We start from the raw sequence: 18,647 nt of genomic DNA, 5'->3' as shown, positions 1-18,647 counted from the left end.
ACAATGTGCCAAGCATCAGCACCACTCATTTCATACTCCCAACAGTATTTATGAGTCTATGCTATTAGTGTGTCCACTTTGTAGATGAGGAACCCAAGGCATGGGGTGTTTAGATAAGTTGTCCAAGGGCAGAGCTGGGATTGGAAGCCAGGGTCTGGCACATAGTCTGGGGTCTCCTGAATCCTGGGAGAATATCTCCCATTGCTGCCCGCCCCCCCACCCCCAGGCTCACAAGGGCCAGGTGAGTCATCATGAGTGTTGTGTGCTGCCGTTGTGTGGTCAGTTCCTCCCTTCTGTCCCCATGATGTCACCTCCAGCCTTCCAGTCCCAGGTCTAAAACAATAGAAATGTCAGGTCAACATAGTTACTTCTAAAGCTGTCTCCCTGTTCTTCCAGGATGCTGAGGTCACATCTCTTCTGTCCTAATCCCCACTTTTCCAGAGTCCAGCCACATTCCCTATTTTGTCACTTTAATCAAAGAGTAGGTAGGGGGATCCCTGGGTGGTGCAGTGGTTTAGCGCCTGCCTTTGGCCCAGGGCGCAACCCTGGAGACCCGGGATCGAATCCCACGTCGGGCTCCCGGTGCATGGAGCCTGCTTCTCCCTCTGCCTATGTCTCTGCCTCTGTGTGTGTGTGTGTGTGTGACTATCATAAATAAATAAAAATAAAAAACAAAAAAACAAAGAGTAGGTAGGTGTTTGTTTTCAGGGCCATTCCTCTTACCCTTGGGGAAATCTGTTGCCTTCTCGGCTCTCATCTCTCTCCTACACCTTACTGTACAAGGGTTTGGAAGTATAGTCATTTCCCTCATTTAACAGAAGATTTTCTTTCTCTTTCATTTTAAACATTTTTTTCTTGTTGTTTTGTTGAGTTTTACAGGAGGGTAGTCAAGTTCAAATAGCTCCACTTCACTGTCTTGTACCAGAAATGCTGCTGGGCTTGTTTGTCCCTGTGGATGGGTTTAATCCTGCCCTGTGGCCCTACATTTGCATTCATTCTAGAACTAAGCACTCTGGGCCTGCTGTGCATTTGGTGCTGTGGTAGGCGCTGGGCTGCCCCAGGAACAAGACAGACCTGCTCCCGGCTCTGAGGTCCCAGTATGGAGAAGAGAGACAGGCACACCAAGAGGATAGTGCCCAGGGTAGAAATGGTTGTGAAGAAAAACAATACACAGGGATGTGACCAAGTGACTGCTCTTATCTGGTGGTCAGGACCCAGAGAAGATGGTTTCAAATGGAGGAAGCTCCCAATGCCATCAGGTTGGAACAGGCTTAGCAGGGTCACATTTGAGGGAAGCCCCAAAGCCCAAAGTGTGTGGACAGTGCACCCAAGGGGAAGAAGGTGGAGGGAGACCAAGCTGGAGAGGCCTCAGGGACCTGAGAAGGGTAAGAGTTAGGGTTTGGTTCTGAGCTGGGAGGGAATCCAGGAGAGGGTTTTCAGCAGGGGGTGTGGCATGGCCTCATTGTGCTCCTAAGGGGATAGTGGGTTGAAGTAGCACCAATGAGACACAGACTGTGCCTTAGGAAGGAAGCCCAGCTTGGCCTGGATGGCAAATGGTAGCATAATCAGGCTTTACTGAAGGGTTGGTGAGGCTGGGGACAGGGGACATAGCTCCTGGCATCCCTCTAGGTGATGGGGAAATACAGGCGCTGTGCATGATGCCTCATGCAGCTCTTAAATTCAGTGATAAGCAACCCATACAGCTTCTCTGGCCTCCCAGAACTCTTTGTGTGCTGGACAGCGCCCAGGACGGTGGCCATGTAATACATGTGTGCTGCACTCACTGCTCCCTGCCTGCAGGTTACAGCTTGACAGCAAATGAATTACTGGCCTGACTTGGCTCTCCCTAGCATCCGTCTACTCAGACTGCTCCTCAGCTTCCATTAGCATGGGCAGGGCCCCCAGGCTGTCCTGCTCCTGCTCCCAGTGTCTGCATTTTGGCCATTTGATGGTCAGGGAGGAAAAGATCCCCAAAGACTCCATTTTACTGATTGTTTCTGGTTTCAGTCACCAAGGTTTGCTGGAGAGAGAAGGGAATTAAAGATTAAAATAAGTGCTAGGAGGGGTGCCTGGGTGGCTCAATCAGTTAGGCATCTGACTCTTGCTTTAGGATCAGGTCACGATCTCAAGGTTGTGAGATTGAAGGGGGACTTAGCACTGAGTCTGCTGGAGATTCTCTCTCTCTATCCTACTCTCATCTGTGTGTGTGCACTTTCTCTCCCTTGCTCTCTCACTCTCTCTCATAAATAAATAAATAAATAAATAAATAAATAAATAAATAAATAAATAAAATAAGTCCTGGGGTAATTAGCAGTATCTGTCCCACTTCTGCATCAGCTGAGCAAGTTGTTTCTTCCCCAGGGAAACTTAGAAGTGAACACTGGTAACTGAAAGCCTCAGCGCTCATATTTCACCCCTTTACAGAAAGTCCCCAGGCCTAAATTTTTTTTTTCTTCCGAGAGAGCGCATACTTATGAGCAGGGTTGGGGTTTGGGGATGAGAGGGTGAGGGGAGACACTTAACCGACTGAGACACCCAGGCTCCCCTGGGCCTAAATTTTAAAATAGACCTTCCCAGAGGCAGCCCAGCCCTTGTTTTGACTAGTAGAATCTCCTGCATTTGGCACTTTTGTGCTGCAAAAAGAAAGACCTAGTGCTTTGGGAAACTCATCCGTGGCTTGGCATCATGAGGCAATTGCGTCTTCCTTCTTTAGAACTCAAATGAGTCAGGTACAGTTAACCTTTGATCATACATGTTTGAATTGCGCAGGTCCACTTCTATGCAGATTTTTTTTCAATAAGTACAGCACAATTGCAAATGTATCTTCTCTTCCTTATGATTCTTTTAATATCTTCTTTTCTCTGACTTGCTTTATGGTAAGCATATTACCTATAATACACAGAACATACATACAAATATGTATTAATTGTTCATGTCATTGATAAGACTTTGGGTCAACAGTAGGCTATTTGTTGTTTTGGGGGAGGCAAAAGTTATATATGGGTGTTCAGTTTCACAGGGCGTCAGTGCCCCTCGCTGTCATGATTCATAGTCAACTATATAACTTTTTCCAAGAAATATTTCCTCTTCCTGCAGGGAGCCTGATGTGGGACTCGATCCCAGGACTCCAGGATCATGTCCTGGGCTGCAGGCAGGCACTAAACCGCTGAACCACCCAGGGATTCCCTATTTTATTTATTTTTTAAAAATTTATTTATTTATTTGAGAGAGAGAGAGCACACAGGAGAGGGGCAGGGGGAGAGGGAATCTCTGGCAGACTTCCTGCTGAGGATGGGGCCCAATGTGGGGCCTGAAGTGGGGCTCCATCCAGGGAGCTTGAGATCACAACCTGAGCCAAAATCAAGAGCTGGCTGTTTAACCGAGTTACCCAGAGCCTCCTGACATTTTATATTTTGTAACTTTTTTCTTTAATAGGCTCCACGCCCAATGTGGGACTCCAATTCACAGCCCCAATATCAAGAGTCACACATTCCACCAACTGACCAGCCAGGAGCTCTTCCTGACACAATAAATTATTACTCATTTTGTTTGGCACAAATGTTGGGAAGGACACATTTATAGGACACACACTGTGTACTGAGTAATTAGCATTATCCCAGACCTTGTACATTCTTTTCTCCTTTAAACCTTGTCCCATTTTGCTGATGAGAAAACTGAGGCTTGGGTGAAGTAGCAAGCCAAGCCACAGAGCTCATACAGGGCCCAACGAGTCAGAGTCAGTGTTGTCCCTACGCCCTGGGCAGTGATGGTGGCCTGCAAGTGTCCCAGTGCATGGCATGTGATTCATAGGGGTGAGTCAGATGGGAGGAACACTCTTGAAGCCCCCCCTTCTGTAGCCCAGTGAATTCAAAACAGAGTTCATCAACAGCTTGTTCATGGACGATTTTTAAACTACACAGCTATTAAATTCCCACCCAAAGCTTAGAGAGATTAAGAAATTTACCCCAAATCACACAGCTCGTAAAACCCTAAATCCTGGAAGATTAAAACCAATACTTACTAACACTTCAAGCATGTGGCTTACATGACTCTGTGATAATTTAGGAAGGATAATCTGTGCTTTCTGAGGATTTTGAAGAAAAAGTTATTTTAAAAGTATAACAATATTGTAATGATGCTGTATGGACATGAAAGAAAAATGTTTAAAAAATGATCCCCATCCTGGGCCTAACCGCCCTAGCAAATAACATACTTTTATTTTCCTATCTCCTTTTAGTGATTGGCTGTATTTATGCATACTTTACATAATTATCATCAAGGCAAAGATCCAGTGATAATTTCTGGTCACTTCGTTAATCATTACGGCATTTTTCAGGTTGCTACATTTTCTTCATGATACCCATTTTATTGATAGACTAGGATTTTCTTAGCCTTTAGTTTATTTCTTAATTTTCCTTTCCTCTCTCCCTCTGCCTTACCAGCCTCCCTGCCCTGTGATTTAACATTATCCCTGCTGATGTTAAGGGTGGTGATCTGAAATTGGACTGAAGCCATTAAATCGAGGTTTGGGTTTTTTAAAACAGAATTGTAATTCGGGGACAGGGGAAGCCTTTTCACTTTAAAAACGGGAGACTTGGGGATCCCTGGGTGGCTCAGCGGTTTAGCGCCTGCCTTTGGCCCAGGGAGCAATCCTGGAGTCCTGGGATTGAGATCCATGTTGGGCTCCCAGCATGGAGCCTGCTTCTCCCTCCTCCCATGTCTCTGCCTCTCTCTCTCTCTCTCTCTCTATCATAAATAAATAAATCTTTAAAAAAAAAAAAAGCTTTAAAAAACAAAACAAAACAGGAGACTAGCAAGTCCCTTCTCCCACCATTAGTTTTCACCAAGTAGTAGGCTGCCTCTGCTAGGTAGGCACACCGCTAAGAGCTATTAACATCTGACAATCAGCTGCAGCCAAGTTCCGTTAACAGAGCTGTGCTAACTGGTATCCCTGCTAATAGAAAAAAGCAGTGTACTCTGGTTGCCCGGGCTACACCTCCAGTGTGCTTTATGTATTAGGTGTGGGCTGAAAGCACTTAAAAATAAATCAGCCGGGTCAAGGCAAACATTAATCCTTGCTCCAGAGCTTGTTATTTTTTTTTGTAAGTTAATGAGCTAGAACAGAAGCAATAGAATGTTCTTCATCTAAAGCCCCCAGTGAACTACAGGTCAGATAGTGTATTTTCTGACCTAGTAGGTGGTCAAGGTACTGAACAGCACACCTTGGAGTTTCTGTTCAGCTGATCCTAGGTTGGCCTATGGAACATTGCCTTTCTGCTGATTCACTCACCCCTGCAGTGAGCTCTTGGGTCACTAATGGATGTCATTTAAAGATCTGGACTTCTGGGGGCACCTGGGTGGCTCAGTTGGTTAAGCATCTGCCTTCAGTTCAGGTCATGATCTCAGGGTCTCGGGATCAAGCCTCACATTGGACTCCCTACTCAGCGGGAAGTCTGTTTCTCCCTCTCTCCACCCCCTGTTTGTGCTCTCTCATTCTCTCTCTCTCTGCCTCAGATAAATAAATAACATATTGAATAAAAAAAAAAAAGATTTGGACTGGTACTTCAGGAAGTTGACAAATAGCTATTTCTGAAGCACTGCACTAGGAATCCAGGGCTTTGGGGCCCAGTGTCAGCTTTAGGGCCTTGCAGTCTAGTGGGAGAGTTATGAACTTGAGAAGGTAACAGACTAGGTGTCACCTGGGTACCACAGGGCTGACAGAAGTGTGTGGTGGGGTGAAGACTCCTAAGGATGGAGAATCAGGAGGAGTTTCCTGTGAAACTTGGTTCATTCACTCATTCAACAAGTGTTTATTGGGCTGGGAACATAGTAACAGGCAGGTACCTTGCTTTTGTAAAACTGTATTTGAGCCTAGGGGAGGGAAGATGGCAAAACAGTGATTTAAGAGAGTAGGATTAAAAAAACTAAAAGAAGATCTGGACAAAGGGCTTTCCAGGCTGAGGAAATAGCAAACACCAAGGCCCTGAGGCAGCAGGAGCTCACTGTGGGATGGTGAGTGCCTGGGTCCTTTTCCTCCTTCAGGTCTTGGCTGCAACATCTTCTCACCAGAGAAGCCTTTTGTTCATCCCCTCTTAAATAGCATGACATGTTTTGCCTGCCTCCCTCATACCCTGCTTTATTTTTCTTGTTGGTATTCATGACATGACTTTATATTTTATATTCATTTTGTGTTTGCTTGTTTGCTGTCTCCAGCTAGAATGTAAACCCTGTGAGATCTGGGACTTTGTTCTGTTTATTCCTGTTTCTCAGGTGCCTAACACATTGCCTGGCACACAGTAAGTGCTTAGTGAATACTTAGATAGCCAAATGAAAGGCTCAAGTGGTTGAGCATAGAGAACAAAGGAGACAGTGGTACAAGATTTGGAGAAGTGCCTACATAGGAAGGAGGGTATGCCAAGTAAATATGAGGGAATTGTGTAGAGCCCCTACAGGGACCGTGTAAAGGCAAGATACAGGAGGGGCATAAGGAATTATCTAGAAGGCAAACCAAAGAGCCTTCAGTGGCAATCAGAGAGAACATTAGCCTGTCTTGTGTCTACTACTCTTTTCTTCCCTCTCTCTCGCTCCTTCCCTTTCTCCCTTTTATCTTTCTTCTCATGCTTGTTGAGCACTTACTATGTTCCAAGCCCTGTTGATACTAGAGATGCAAAAGAGGAATAAGGCATGGTGGGATATTGGACTTCAGAGGGAGCGGTGGTTCATCCCAAAGATTTGGAAGGAGAGATTCAAATGACACCAAAATGTTGGGAACTGGATTATTTGGACAGAAACTTGTATGTATGTTCCTAGCTTTCCTTGTTACAGCATTAACACTGACATCTGGGGGCACCTGGGTAGCTCTGTCGGTTAAGCATTCTGCCTTTGGGGCTCAGGTCATGATCCCAGGGTCCTGGGATCGAGCCCCATATCAGGCTTCCTGCTCAGTGGGGAATCTGCTGCTCTCTCTCTGTCTCCCTCTGCCCCACCCCACTGTTTGTTTTCTCCCCCCCCAAAATAAATAAATAAAATCTTAAAAAAAAAAAAAACCACCAAACACCAACATCTGGTAATTGGCTTAAACATTATAGTTCTAGGAGCATGTATCTGACTCACACTAATGGATGTGTATTTATATAACTGACAGTCAAATAATTATTATAAATAATTAACACAGCAATTGGCAAATAAGATCAATGCAAACATGCAGAGGTTGATTCACATGGATTTAATGAAAAGACTATATATAAAGAAAATAGAAATACTTGTGCTTGCCACGGGAAGAACGTGTCTGTATGTGCATGTGTGAGCCTCTTTGACAGGGCTTCACAAGAGAAAGAATCCTGTTGTCTCATTTCTTTCCCCTCAGGAATAATCCCAGCTAATGGGAAGATGAACGTGACTGTCAAATTCACACCATTTCAGTATGGGATTGCACAGATAAAAATGCAGCTGTGGATCTCACAGTTCAACTCTCAGCCATATGAATGTGTCTTCACCGGAACGTGCCATCCCAACGTGGCTTTACCGTATGGCAGCTTTGGAATGTCTTTGTTTCTTCCTAAAACTTTGTTATAAAAAGAATCCAAATCTCTATTTCTTGCATTCTGTCTTTCTTATAACAGAATGCCATCAAAACTGTACTTAAAATGTTGAGCTTTCAGAAAATACTCTTTAAAATATAACAGTAATGCATAGAATAGCTCTAGGCTTGTCGCAGTCATTTCTGCCAAGAGGGGAAAAGATGATCAGGAAGAGGTGGATGGAGGGATACTTGCTTTCCTTGATTACTGCTACTGTGCTGGTCAACTTTTGACCATATGTATGTATTATATATATGTATGTTACATATATGTATATATATGACCATATGTATTGCACTCCTTCGATTTTATTTTTTAAAGATTTATTTATTCATTTGAGAAAGAGAGTGCATGTATGTACAAGTGGGAGAGCCTGAGGCAGAGGGAGAGGGAATCTTAAGCAGACTCCACACTGAGCACAAAGCCCGACAAGGGGCTTGATACCACGACCCTTGAATTACGACCTGAGCCGAAATCAAGTGCCAGACATTTAACTGACTGAACCACCCAGGCACCCCACTCTTTCAAATTTAAATCATAAGACAGGAAGAACATAACCATTTTTGAAATGCCAGTATAACACTATAATTAATTTTTTTAAAGATTTTATTCATTTATTCATGAGAGACACAGAGAGAGGCAGAGACACAAGCAGAGGGAGAAACAGGCTCCTCACAGGAAGCCCAATGCGGGACTTTATCCTGGACCCAGGGATCACGCCCTGAGCCAAGGCAGACACTCAACCACTGAGCTACCCAGGCGTCCCAACATTATAATTAATTGAGTACCTGTTGTGTGCGGTGTCCATTGCAAAGCCTCATGGGACGCAGTCCACATTCTGAAGATGCTTACAGCAGAGAAGCCAAAATAAGTCATGTTTAACAAGTGATTTCAGTGTAAGGCAAAAATGAAAACGTGCCACATGGGAGGTTTTGTTGGATTTTGGCAGAGAGGGGGTGTTGTTTTTTTAAGAATCATAAGCATTCAGGTCAGAGTAAAGGTGTGAAATGGGATTAAGTTTTATTTCATAACAAATTTTTTCTGAACTTCTACTTCCTTTTGAATGTGAGCTTGTATTTTTATATCCCAATGTACTTGGTCAAAATGATAAGCTTCTCCTAGTATGCATGATTTTTATAAAAGCTAAAGGAAAACTTGTCACAGTATAAATTCTAACCTTGGGAAATCCTTACAGATTTTTGAAAATGATAAATAGCTGGATATTGCTTCTCTCCCCTCACATATAGATACACATCATATTTTAACATCATTATGTGTATTAAAAGTAGAGTTACAGGGGCACCTGGGTGGCTCAGTAGTTAAGCATCTGCATTTGGCTCAGGTCTTGTCCTGGGGGCCTGGGATCGAGTCCCGCATCAGGCTCCCCACAGGAAGCCTGCTTCTCCCTCTGCCTATGTCTCTGCCTTTCTGTGTGTCTCATGAATAAATAAAATCTTTTTAAAAAGTAGAGTAACATTCTTATATCAAAATATGAACTAACCTCATGATTTATTATATGTTTTTTAATTTAAATTCAATTTGCCAGCATATAGTATAACACCCAATGTTATTATATATTTATATTATGATTTTGTTTCTAAAAATTCAAAGCAGCCTAAATCAACTATAGGATGTTAGTGTGACCTGCTGAACCCAAATCCTGCAAGTAACCTTGGTAGATATAAACTAATTCTGGCAATAAACAAGCAGCATTGGATATAAATAAAAGACAGTAGTAATTTTTCTGGTATTAGATAACTGGCCAAGAAAATGCTATTTACCATGTCACATCATATGCTGCAATATACAAATGGCTTTCTTAAGGACATCACTTGAGTGGGATTTTTGCTTCCCACAGACATGTTCTTAAATATACGAGAGCGTTGTCTGGTAGAAGCTGGAAGAAGCCCCCTGCAAATGCAGACATACACTATCTCTAAACTATTATGTTTTGGTCACCCAGCTGGAGTTCAGTTCATCTCATTTAGTACAGTCTTAATGTTTGCAAGGACTACATCTCAAGACCTGCATGTCTCCCCAGACTGTGCATAGTACTGTAACATATGAATTGCACCATGAAGGAAAAAAATTATCCTAGCCACGGTGTTCTCTGAAAGTTTCACAGGTTGCTTTTTGTTGTTGTTTCAGAATATGGTGTGTGAGGGACCTACTCAAGTTCCATGAGTAACTCCTTATTACAATTTATCACTTTCTTAGACCCCTTCATTTCCATTATCAGCAATTAGATTCCTTAATCTAATTTTTAAAAATATTTTTATTTATTTATTTGAGAGAGATAGTGTGAGCGAGGGAAGGGGCAGAGGAAGAGGGACAAGCAGACTCCCCGCTGAGCAGGGAGCCCTATGTGGGGCTTGATCCCAGGACCCCGAGATCATGACCTGAGCTGAGGGCAGACCCTTAACCGACTAAGCCATGCAGGTGCCTAAGGAACTTAATTTTTTAACACCTTCAAAAAATTTTTGTAATTTCCCAATATTTATAGCAGAGGTGATGTAAGTAAGCTCTGATGAGGTGTGGATGCTGGGCCACAGCCACTTCCATAACCCAGTGTCTCTGCCCTGCACATCATAGCCTATTGGTCAGTATGTATCTCATCAAAGGACACGTTCTCTCGGGCATTGAGCATTCAGGGTACTCTTACATAGGCGACCTTAAGTTTGAGATTGCTGGCATGTCTCCTATGTTGTGCAGTGGAGCCTGTTCAGTAGGTGCTCAGCGAATGTTCATTCATCAGAATGAATGAATGTTGGTGTATTCTTATTTCTGTAATATAATGGACATATGTAATCCTGCAAAACAAGTGTTCGCACATTCTCCTTTAAGAAAGTGCTTCATGGGGATCCCTGGGTGGCGCAGCGGTTTGGCGCCTGCCTTTGGCCCAGGGCGCGATCCTGGAGACCCGGGATCGAATCCCACTTCGGGCTCCCAGTGCATGGAGCCTGCTTTTCCCTCTGCCTGTGTCTCTGCCTCTCTCTCTCTCTCTGTGACTATCATAAATAAATAAAAACTAAAAAAAAAAAAAAAAAAAAAGTGCTTCATGGCATTGAACATGATGTAGTTCTACTACAGCTCATAATAAATAACTCCAGGAATTTCTCTAGGCATGGTAGTAGCACTGTCTATACCTCCATATGTCCAAAGTCAGTTTTCATTAATCTGCACCACTTTTTAAAAAGATCTTACTATAAACAGTGGGCATAATCATGCTTTTACTAGGAGCATAAATCATTATAAGATTTTTTCAATGTAGTAGATTTAGCTATTGAAAACCAACAGCCTAGAAATGAATAACACTAGACCAGGAGAGCATTTTTCAGCATGTCACATTGTCCACTTGTTATGTTCTTTGAGAAGGTGAGGAATAGCAGCCGCTGGTACACTATTTTGACATAGAGGATTACACTCTGGTATAGACATTACATTGATTTTAGTAGACCACTGTTTTAACACACAGATTTATTTTTCATTTAGATATAGTCATTAACAGACCGAAAGTTATGATATTATCAGAAGGAACATAAAAATAGGAACCTTGTGGGACACCTGCCTGGCTCATTCAGTAGAGCATGCGAATCTTGATCTCAGGATTGTAAATTCGAGCCCCATGTTAGGTGCAGAGATTGCTTAAAAATAAAAAGCCTTAAAAAATAGGAACCTTGAGTTATTGGAACATATAGTAATTTAATACCTATTTTAAACTATAGATTAGAAGAATTTGAAAGATTAAATGCTCTTTCTAAAAGAGTGGACGTTCCTCCAGAAAAGGCGATGACACAGATACATTTTCAGCGAATGCCACAAAAACTAAAGCCTCCAAAGATTAAGGTAACCTGGGCATTATTCTCAGCATGATGGAAGGAAGAATAGAGAAGCAAAATAATGAATTTTCCCTCCTGATTTTGGTCTCAGGAAATTGACTATCAGAACCTGAGATTTCCAGTAGATTTATCGAATCCATTTGCTGTCGCAACTGTTTTAAACCAAGAACCAGGAAAATTGAAGATTAAAGAATTAAGAGAAGGTAACTAGTTGATCCATTATAAATCAGCCGCTGGCAGAACAGGAAAGAATTATTGCTTGTCACATTTACTATTTATGAACAACAACAGCAAAACTGAGTTAGACTGCTGTTATGTTTTGCCATTAGAAATGTGTTTTTCTCTCAGCAAATGATTCTGATTTGATTACTAGTATAATCATTGTTTGCTCCTGCCCTCAGTCTTGGACCAAGGCCACGAGATTTCAAAAACAAGACAGATGAAGGAAGCACTCTTTGAACAGAAAGTCAGACACGACACTTATGAAGAGATTGAAAATCACCTTAAGTGGTAAATATTGAGCAATTATTTATACCAAGGGACAGTACAGTGTTTTTAGTAATGGCTTGTTATACATGAGACATGATGAAACATAATAGCTTTTTATGCCCTTTGAAAAGTTTGATTATTCCCTCTCCTCCAATGGACCTTAGAAGTTTCCATTGGGCATAAATCACTGTGACCAAGCTATGTTCTTGCCTAAGTGACACCAGACAGTCGCATAACCAGAGTGAACTGTGGGAGACACCAGGACACTGCTCCCTGCTGGCCACTGCCACCAGCACCCCGTCTCTCCCCAGGTGTCCCAAATCCTGCCCCAGCCCCCTGTGCCCTGGGCTGTGTGCCCCCAGTGTCTCTGGGGAGCCCAGCGGTGCAGGCTGGGGTGGGCGAGGCTCCCGGGGGATGTTCCAAAACTCAGCCGTGAGACCTCTCTGTCCTGTGTTCCTGCAGTCAAAGGCAGCCCTATCCACAGTGTCCTACTGGATCATACCAGATGCATCCACACACAGAGATTTCACTGAAGTAAACTTTAGAAACTCGTGAGCTGAAAAAGAGACTCTTAGAAGGAGTCTTTGAGAGGCCCCTTGCCCATGCCCCACCTCTACATTTCTGCACAGAAAGAATATGCACCGACCTCCCAGGCCTTCACAGGTGTCCCCCAGCCACCCTGCTAGCACAGGACAGTGGCCTTTGTTCCTCATAGAAGTACCTTCTCCTTCCACAACAGCCTCTATTCATGGTCTGGCCCTGGGTAAATGGGAAGTATCCCAAGTAACTGCAGATCATTTCTTAAAATACTCTTTCCCTATTATTAAAAAAAAAAAAATGGCCACAATGTCATTGTAGGAAACCTGAAAAAAATATTTTTAAGTGGAGATAAGGGGAAAAAAATCTGCTGTAACGCAATGACCACTTTAACACTGGTGTATTTCCTTCCTCCTGTGCTTCTTTGTAACACACCTGAAATCACAGCCTAAATTCAGTTTTGATTGCTGGGTTATTCACTGAATATTTTCTCCCCCGACTTTTTTTTGTTGAAAACTTTTTAAACCTGCCAGTAACACCCATATACACTTACAGAGGTTCACCAGTTGTTGACATTATGCCAAATATACTTCCCCTGTCTACACACACACACACACACACGCACAAATGCACACTTCACACACACCTGCTTTTGAAGCATTTGAAAGTAAGTTGCTGACATCATGAAGCTTCGCTCTTAGACACATTAGCACGTACTCCTAAGACTAGGACATGCTCCAACATTACCATAATCACTGCTAAGAAATCGAGTGTTGATGCCATGACATTATAATCACCAGCCTATATGCAGATTTACCTGATTGTCTCAATAATGCCCTTTCTATCTGTACTTTTGGCTGGTTTGTTTTTGGAGAAGAATCCAGCATCCAAACAAAGGTCAGACAATTTGTATTTAGCTTCCAAGTCTCTCTAGTTTGCTTCGGTCAAACAGTTCTCCAGACAACTTCTCCCCTTTTAAAACCATAGCTACTATTTATTTTGAACATGTGCCAGGCTTCATGATTGATATATTATATATTAGAGTTGTCTAAACTGTGGTCAAATTCACCAAGCACAAAATTCACCATGTTAACCGTTTTAGAGTGTACAATGCAGAAGTTATTCACAGGATTGTGCAACCATTGCCACCACTCGACTCTCAAACATTTGCATTACTCCAGAAGGAAACCCCACATCCATTAAAGTCACTCCCAGTTCCTCTCTCCCCTCTCAGCCCTTGATGACTGCCAATCTGATTTATATCTCCATAGATTTGCCTATGCCAGACATTTCAAATAAATGGAATCATATATACCTAGGAGGCCTTTTTGTAACTGGCTTCTTTAATGTGATATGAAGGTTTATCTACATCATAGCATCTATCAAGACTTCATTCCTTTTTATGACCGCATACTATTCCATTGCACGGCCATATTACATTTTGTTTACCCATTTATCAGTTGATGGACATTTGGGTGGTTTTCACTTTGTGACTAGTATGAATAATGCTGCTGTGAACATTTACATACAAGTTCCTGTGTGAACATATCTTTTCAGTTCTCTGGCGTATATACCTAGGAGAGGAATTTCTTGGTCATATGGTAACTATATGTTTAACTTTTAAAGAAACTACCAGACTGTTTTCCACTGCGGCTGCACCCTTTTATGTTCCCATCAGCAATGTACAAGGGTTCCAATTTGCCCACATCCTTGGCAAGGCCTGTTTTTTTCCTTCACTCTTATCATCATCATCACCATCCTAGTGGGTGTAATGTAGCACATCAGTCATTGTGGTTTTGAGTTGCATTTCCCTAATGACTAGTGATGTTGATAATCCAGATTTTTTTAACTTATACATATTTAGTATGCATGGCTAGAAGAGAAGCTTCCTTTTGTAGAACAGTCTTCATGTCAGTTATGCTGCTGTAGTCTCTACATCTTCTCTGCCCCATGGCCCTCCTCCAGAATCTCAGCACCCTTCCTCAGCACCCTTTGTGGAGAATCAACAAGATACTCCATCTCCAAATTGACCATGGTATTCTTACGGGTTCTGGAAGCTGGAAGTTTTTTTTTTTTTCTCTCCAGGCAGGTGCACCTTGGTAAAGATCATATGTCTTTTAAATTTAGAAAAGACCTCACTGAACAACGGCAAAGAGAAAACGCCAAATATAAGGTCAGAATCACTGCCAATTCAATGATATTGATTGCACTAAATAGTTTGAATTCCTGCTATATGCAACATGCCACATCAGAAGAAAGAAAACATAGTTCGGTTGGGAGGGAAGGAGGCTGATGACAATTGTTAACTGTAAATCAAGGCTGGCTGTAGATGTCACAAGAGACCTGTACTAAGTATTGTGGGGTGTCAAAAGCCAGAGAAGAGAGAGAGCTCATCTGAGTGGAAAACTTCCTGGAAGACATGGTATGATTTTGAAAGGTAGTAAAAGGACAAAGGCATTCAATTCAGAGGGAGGGGAATGCCTCAAATTCAGGCTGGAATTTTGGCCATGATGTACACCTATCCCATGATCTGCAGGGCATGAAAGTAAGAGAGACCCAAAGACAGTGACCAGGAGTGATGCCAGAGCCAGACAAAAGTTCTAAGTCAGAGACACACAAGAGGGCTGAGCAAGGGGTTGGAAACTGATTGAGGGGAAGGGACCATGGCAGGGTTCCCAAGGCAGTAACTGTGGGCTCAGAGAGGGGAGGGTGGAGATGGTAATGGTAGGTAGAGTGGTGCCACACTCCCAACCTCACCACGGTGTGAGAGACCTTGTTCCCTGAGGGCAGGTGGCAGGGGACACTGGGGACAGGCCCATAGTCACTGGAGCACAGGACACACATGGGCCAGAGGAGATAGGGCTTGGCTTGGGCTTCCTGTCTCAGGGGTTTAGCCTTTGTAGAACTTGCAGGGTAGGACTTGCAGAATCATCCCATATCATATTAGTCCGCTCAGGCAGCCATAACAAAGTGTACCATAGACTGGGTGGTGTAAACAACAGAAATATATTTTCTTACCACTCTAGAAGCTTAAGATCAAGGTGCTGATAGAGTTGGTTCCTTCCAAGAGGTATAAGGGACTGATCTGTCTTCTTGTAGACCAAATCTGACTTGTAGACCATCTTTTCCCTGTGCCTTCACATTGTCTTTTCCAAATTTCCACTTATAAATTATAGGACACCAGTCACATTGGAAGAGGGTCCACCCTATGACCTCCTTTTAACTTGATTACATTTTCGAAAACTATTTTCAAAGATGTGACTAGGAGTTAAGGTTTCAACATATGAATTTCAGAGGGACATAATTCAACCATAATACACATATTTAAGCTTGAGAGTGTAAGCTGTGTGTAAGCTACAAACAGAGGCGGCATTGGGTAGGAGAGATTGGGGGAAAATAGGGATCTTGTTGGATATGAATATATTTCTCATATAGAATACCCTTTTCTTCCCAAATTTTTTCTTTTAAAAAAAATATTTGTTTATTTGAGAAGAAAAGAGTACAAGAGCCGGGGGCAGAAGCAGAGGGAGAAGGAAACTCCCTGCTGAGCAGGGAGCCCAATGCAGGGCTCAATCCCAGGACCCTGATATCCTGACCTGAGCTAATGGCTGAAGGCACATGCTTAACGGACTGAGCCATCCAGATGCCCCCTCAAGATTTTCTTTCTGAGTCCAAATCAGATATTTGAATAAATTTATCTTGCATTTCTTTATTTTTTGTAAGAGACAAAAGAAAGAATATAGGATGATTACATTAGTATATCTTAGCATTTAGGGAAGGCACCTGTTAGATTGGCATTTAAATTTAGTTTGATTGTAGTGCCATTTCCTGGCATTTGACTTTTTAAAACAAAATATTAAGTCTTCTGTCTACCCCACAATGGGACGATATTTTCTAGCTGTTTTAAAGACGAAGGTGACACAAACATGGGACAACCAGGTCAATGTGACAGTGAAGGCTGTAATTGCCAGCATTTGGTCGACAGGCAAACCCAACTGTGTGTTTATTTCGCAAGTGTATTTAATGAGGGGTCTTTGTCTGTAAGACTCTGTGCTAGTGAATAAACCACCATCCCTGCCCTCAAGAAGCCACAGTCCAGAAGGGGCACAGAAACATTAAGAGACAATTTAAAATGTGCCAAGTGCAGTGACTGAGGAGTAAAGAAAGGGAGAGGATAGGATGATTCCTAGGTGTCCAGCTTGGGTCCATGCTGGTGATTTTAAATGAGATTCCTAATATCAAAGAAGGGCGGGGGCACCTGGGTGGCTCAGTTTGTTAAGCCTCTACCTTCTGCTCAGGTCATGATCCCAGAGTCCTTGGATAGAGCCCCACATCGGGTTCCCTGCTCAGCAGGGCGTCTGCTTCTCCCTCTGCTCCTTCTCCCACTTGTGCTCTCTCTCTTGCTCTGCTCTCTCTCTCTCTCAAATAAATAAATACAATCTTAAAAACAAGACAGGGGAAGACGAAAAGTTCAATGTGGGACATATTACATCTGGGGGGACTGGAGGGCATCCAGGTGGCAGCCACAGGATCAAGTCTACCTCAGCAGAGACATAGACAGTAGACCACAAAACAGTGCCATGACCTGGGGAAAGTGAATGCCACAAGGAGGGGTTGCTGAAGGTGGGAAAGCCAGAGAACTTCATGATTTGAGGGGAGAGCAGCAGACAATGAAGGAGACAGGAGAGAAATGGTCAGAGGAGGGGGTGTCAGGAGAACTGGATGACACTGAAAAAGCAGATGGGGAGGGATCCAGGATGGCAAGGCCTGAGAAGCACATGATGTGTTTGGCCTCTTGAAAGCCCTTGTTTGCCTTGGCAATACCAATCCTGGGAAACAGGGGAAGGTAAAAAGCCAAACTGCCATGGCTCGGAATGCATGGAAGTGAATAGATGGTTTCTTGAGAAGTTGAGATGACTAGGGGTGAAGAGTCAGGACGTGGACCATTAGAGGGGGCTAAGGTGTCAAGGAGGGGGTTTCTAAGTTGGAAAACTTGAGAATATTTGTATGCTGAGGGCAAAGAGCAATCACAGAGGAAAAGGCTAAAGAAGTTTGGGAGTAGGCCGTGGTTGGAGAGAAAGGTTGACACTGACCAGGAGAAGGGACCATGGTGTAGTCAGATTTGCATGCAGAGAGGAAGCTGTTGAAGGCTGCATGTGGCCTTGTCCTTCTGGGTGGCCCAGGAAGCCAACCCAGCTGCAGAGATAGCCAGGAGCAGGGGCTGGAGAGAGGCCTGCAGAGAGGAGTGAGCATTTGCAGAGGTGCCCACGGGAAGCAGGAAAGGACGAACCCCAGTGCAGATGGATAGCAAGTGTTACAGAGACTGTATTCTGTGTGCCTGGGAGATTTCATCAGGCATCTGAATCCTGGCAGGTGACCCAGTGGCAAGGAACACCTGGAGGCCCAGGGCATGTGGAAGAAGTGGCAGGTGTGGGCGTTACAGTGGGATGATGGGCTTTCACTCAGGAAATGACCAGTGATGGTAAATTCTAGAACATTCATCATAAATAAATAGAGCCTTGATAAAGATATAAGACCTCCCCCACCCTCCTCTCTCTTCTAGTTAACTACCTTGCCAATCCCTTTTTTTTTAACTGTTTTGTTATAGACAGAGGATTTAAGTATTTTGTTGTAATGATTTTTTAAGATTTTATTTATTTATTCATGAGAGACACAGAGAGAGAGAGAGAGAGGCAGAGACATAGGCAGAGAGAGAAGCAGGCTCCCTGCAGGGAGCCCGATGTGGGACTCGATCCCTTGACTCCAGGATCACGCCCTGGGCCAAAGGCAGATGCTCAATGGCTCAGCCACCCGGACGTCCCCCAATCCCTTTTCTAAGTTGTTTAATTTTCAGTGGTGGTGGATGTCTGAGTCTCTCCCCACAAAATCTACACTTTGAGGCAAAAGTCCACGGTCTCAGACTCAACTCCCTGAAGTGTGCTAATCAGACCTAGACAGCTCACCACCTGGTGACCATAATAGAACTCTCTTCTCTTGTTAATGTACTGACCAGAATAGATTTCTTCCAGTTAAGTGTTTTAAAAATGGACCATGAACAGCATACATACAAGCCAAGCTATATTTGGAAGTAATTTAACAAACAAGTAATAAAAACCACAGGTTAAAAACAAACCAAGCTATTGCAGCATATAGGGTCCCCTTTTCCATGGAGGCAGGTGTACGTAGACACCAATCCAAGCCC

At 43.3% G+C, this 18,647-nt stretch overlaps 1 protein-coding gene across 17 annotated transcripts in view; it reads left to right on the top strand.

Annotated features, from left to right (window-relative positions):
- CFAP221 (cilia and flagella associated protein 221) overlaps positions 1-18,647 on the top strand; it is a 123,073-nt gene that overhangs the window by 40,538 nt on the left and 63,888 nt on the right. For 13 of the 17 annotated variants that reach the window (XM_038564948.1, XM_038564942.1, XM_038564944.1 and 10 more), the window contains 5 exons: positions 7,367-7,526; positions 11,306-11,426; positions 11,511-11,622; positions 11,821-11,929; positions 14,531-14,618. In XM_038564948.1, coding sequence (XP_038420876.1) covers positions 7,367-7,526; positions 11,306-11,426; positions 11,511-11,622; positions 11,821-11,929; positions 14,531-14,618 — 590 coding nt within the window. Of the gene's footprint in view, positions 1-4,237; positions 4,337-4,442; positions 4,525-7,366; positions 7,541-11,305; positions 11,427-11,510; positions 11,623-11,820; positions 11,930-14,530; positions 14,619-18,647 lie in introns of those variants that run through there. The other 4 variants (XM_038564954.1, XM_038564955.1, XM_038564959.1 and 1 more) reach the window with 4 other exon arrangements.

Source organism: Canis lupus, chromosome 19, assembly GCF_011100685.1.
Source record: "Canis lupus familiaris isolate Mischka breed German Shepherd chromosome 19, alternate assembly UU_Cfam_GSD_1.0, whole genome shotgun sequence".
Lineage (NCBI taxonomy): Eukaryota > Metazoa > Chordata > Mammalia > Carnivora > Canidae > Canis > Canis lupus.
The sequence above is the reverse complement of the archived record's forward strand: the minus strand, read 5'-3'. Positions and strand labels throughout refer to the sequence as shown.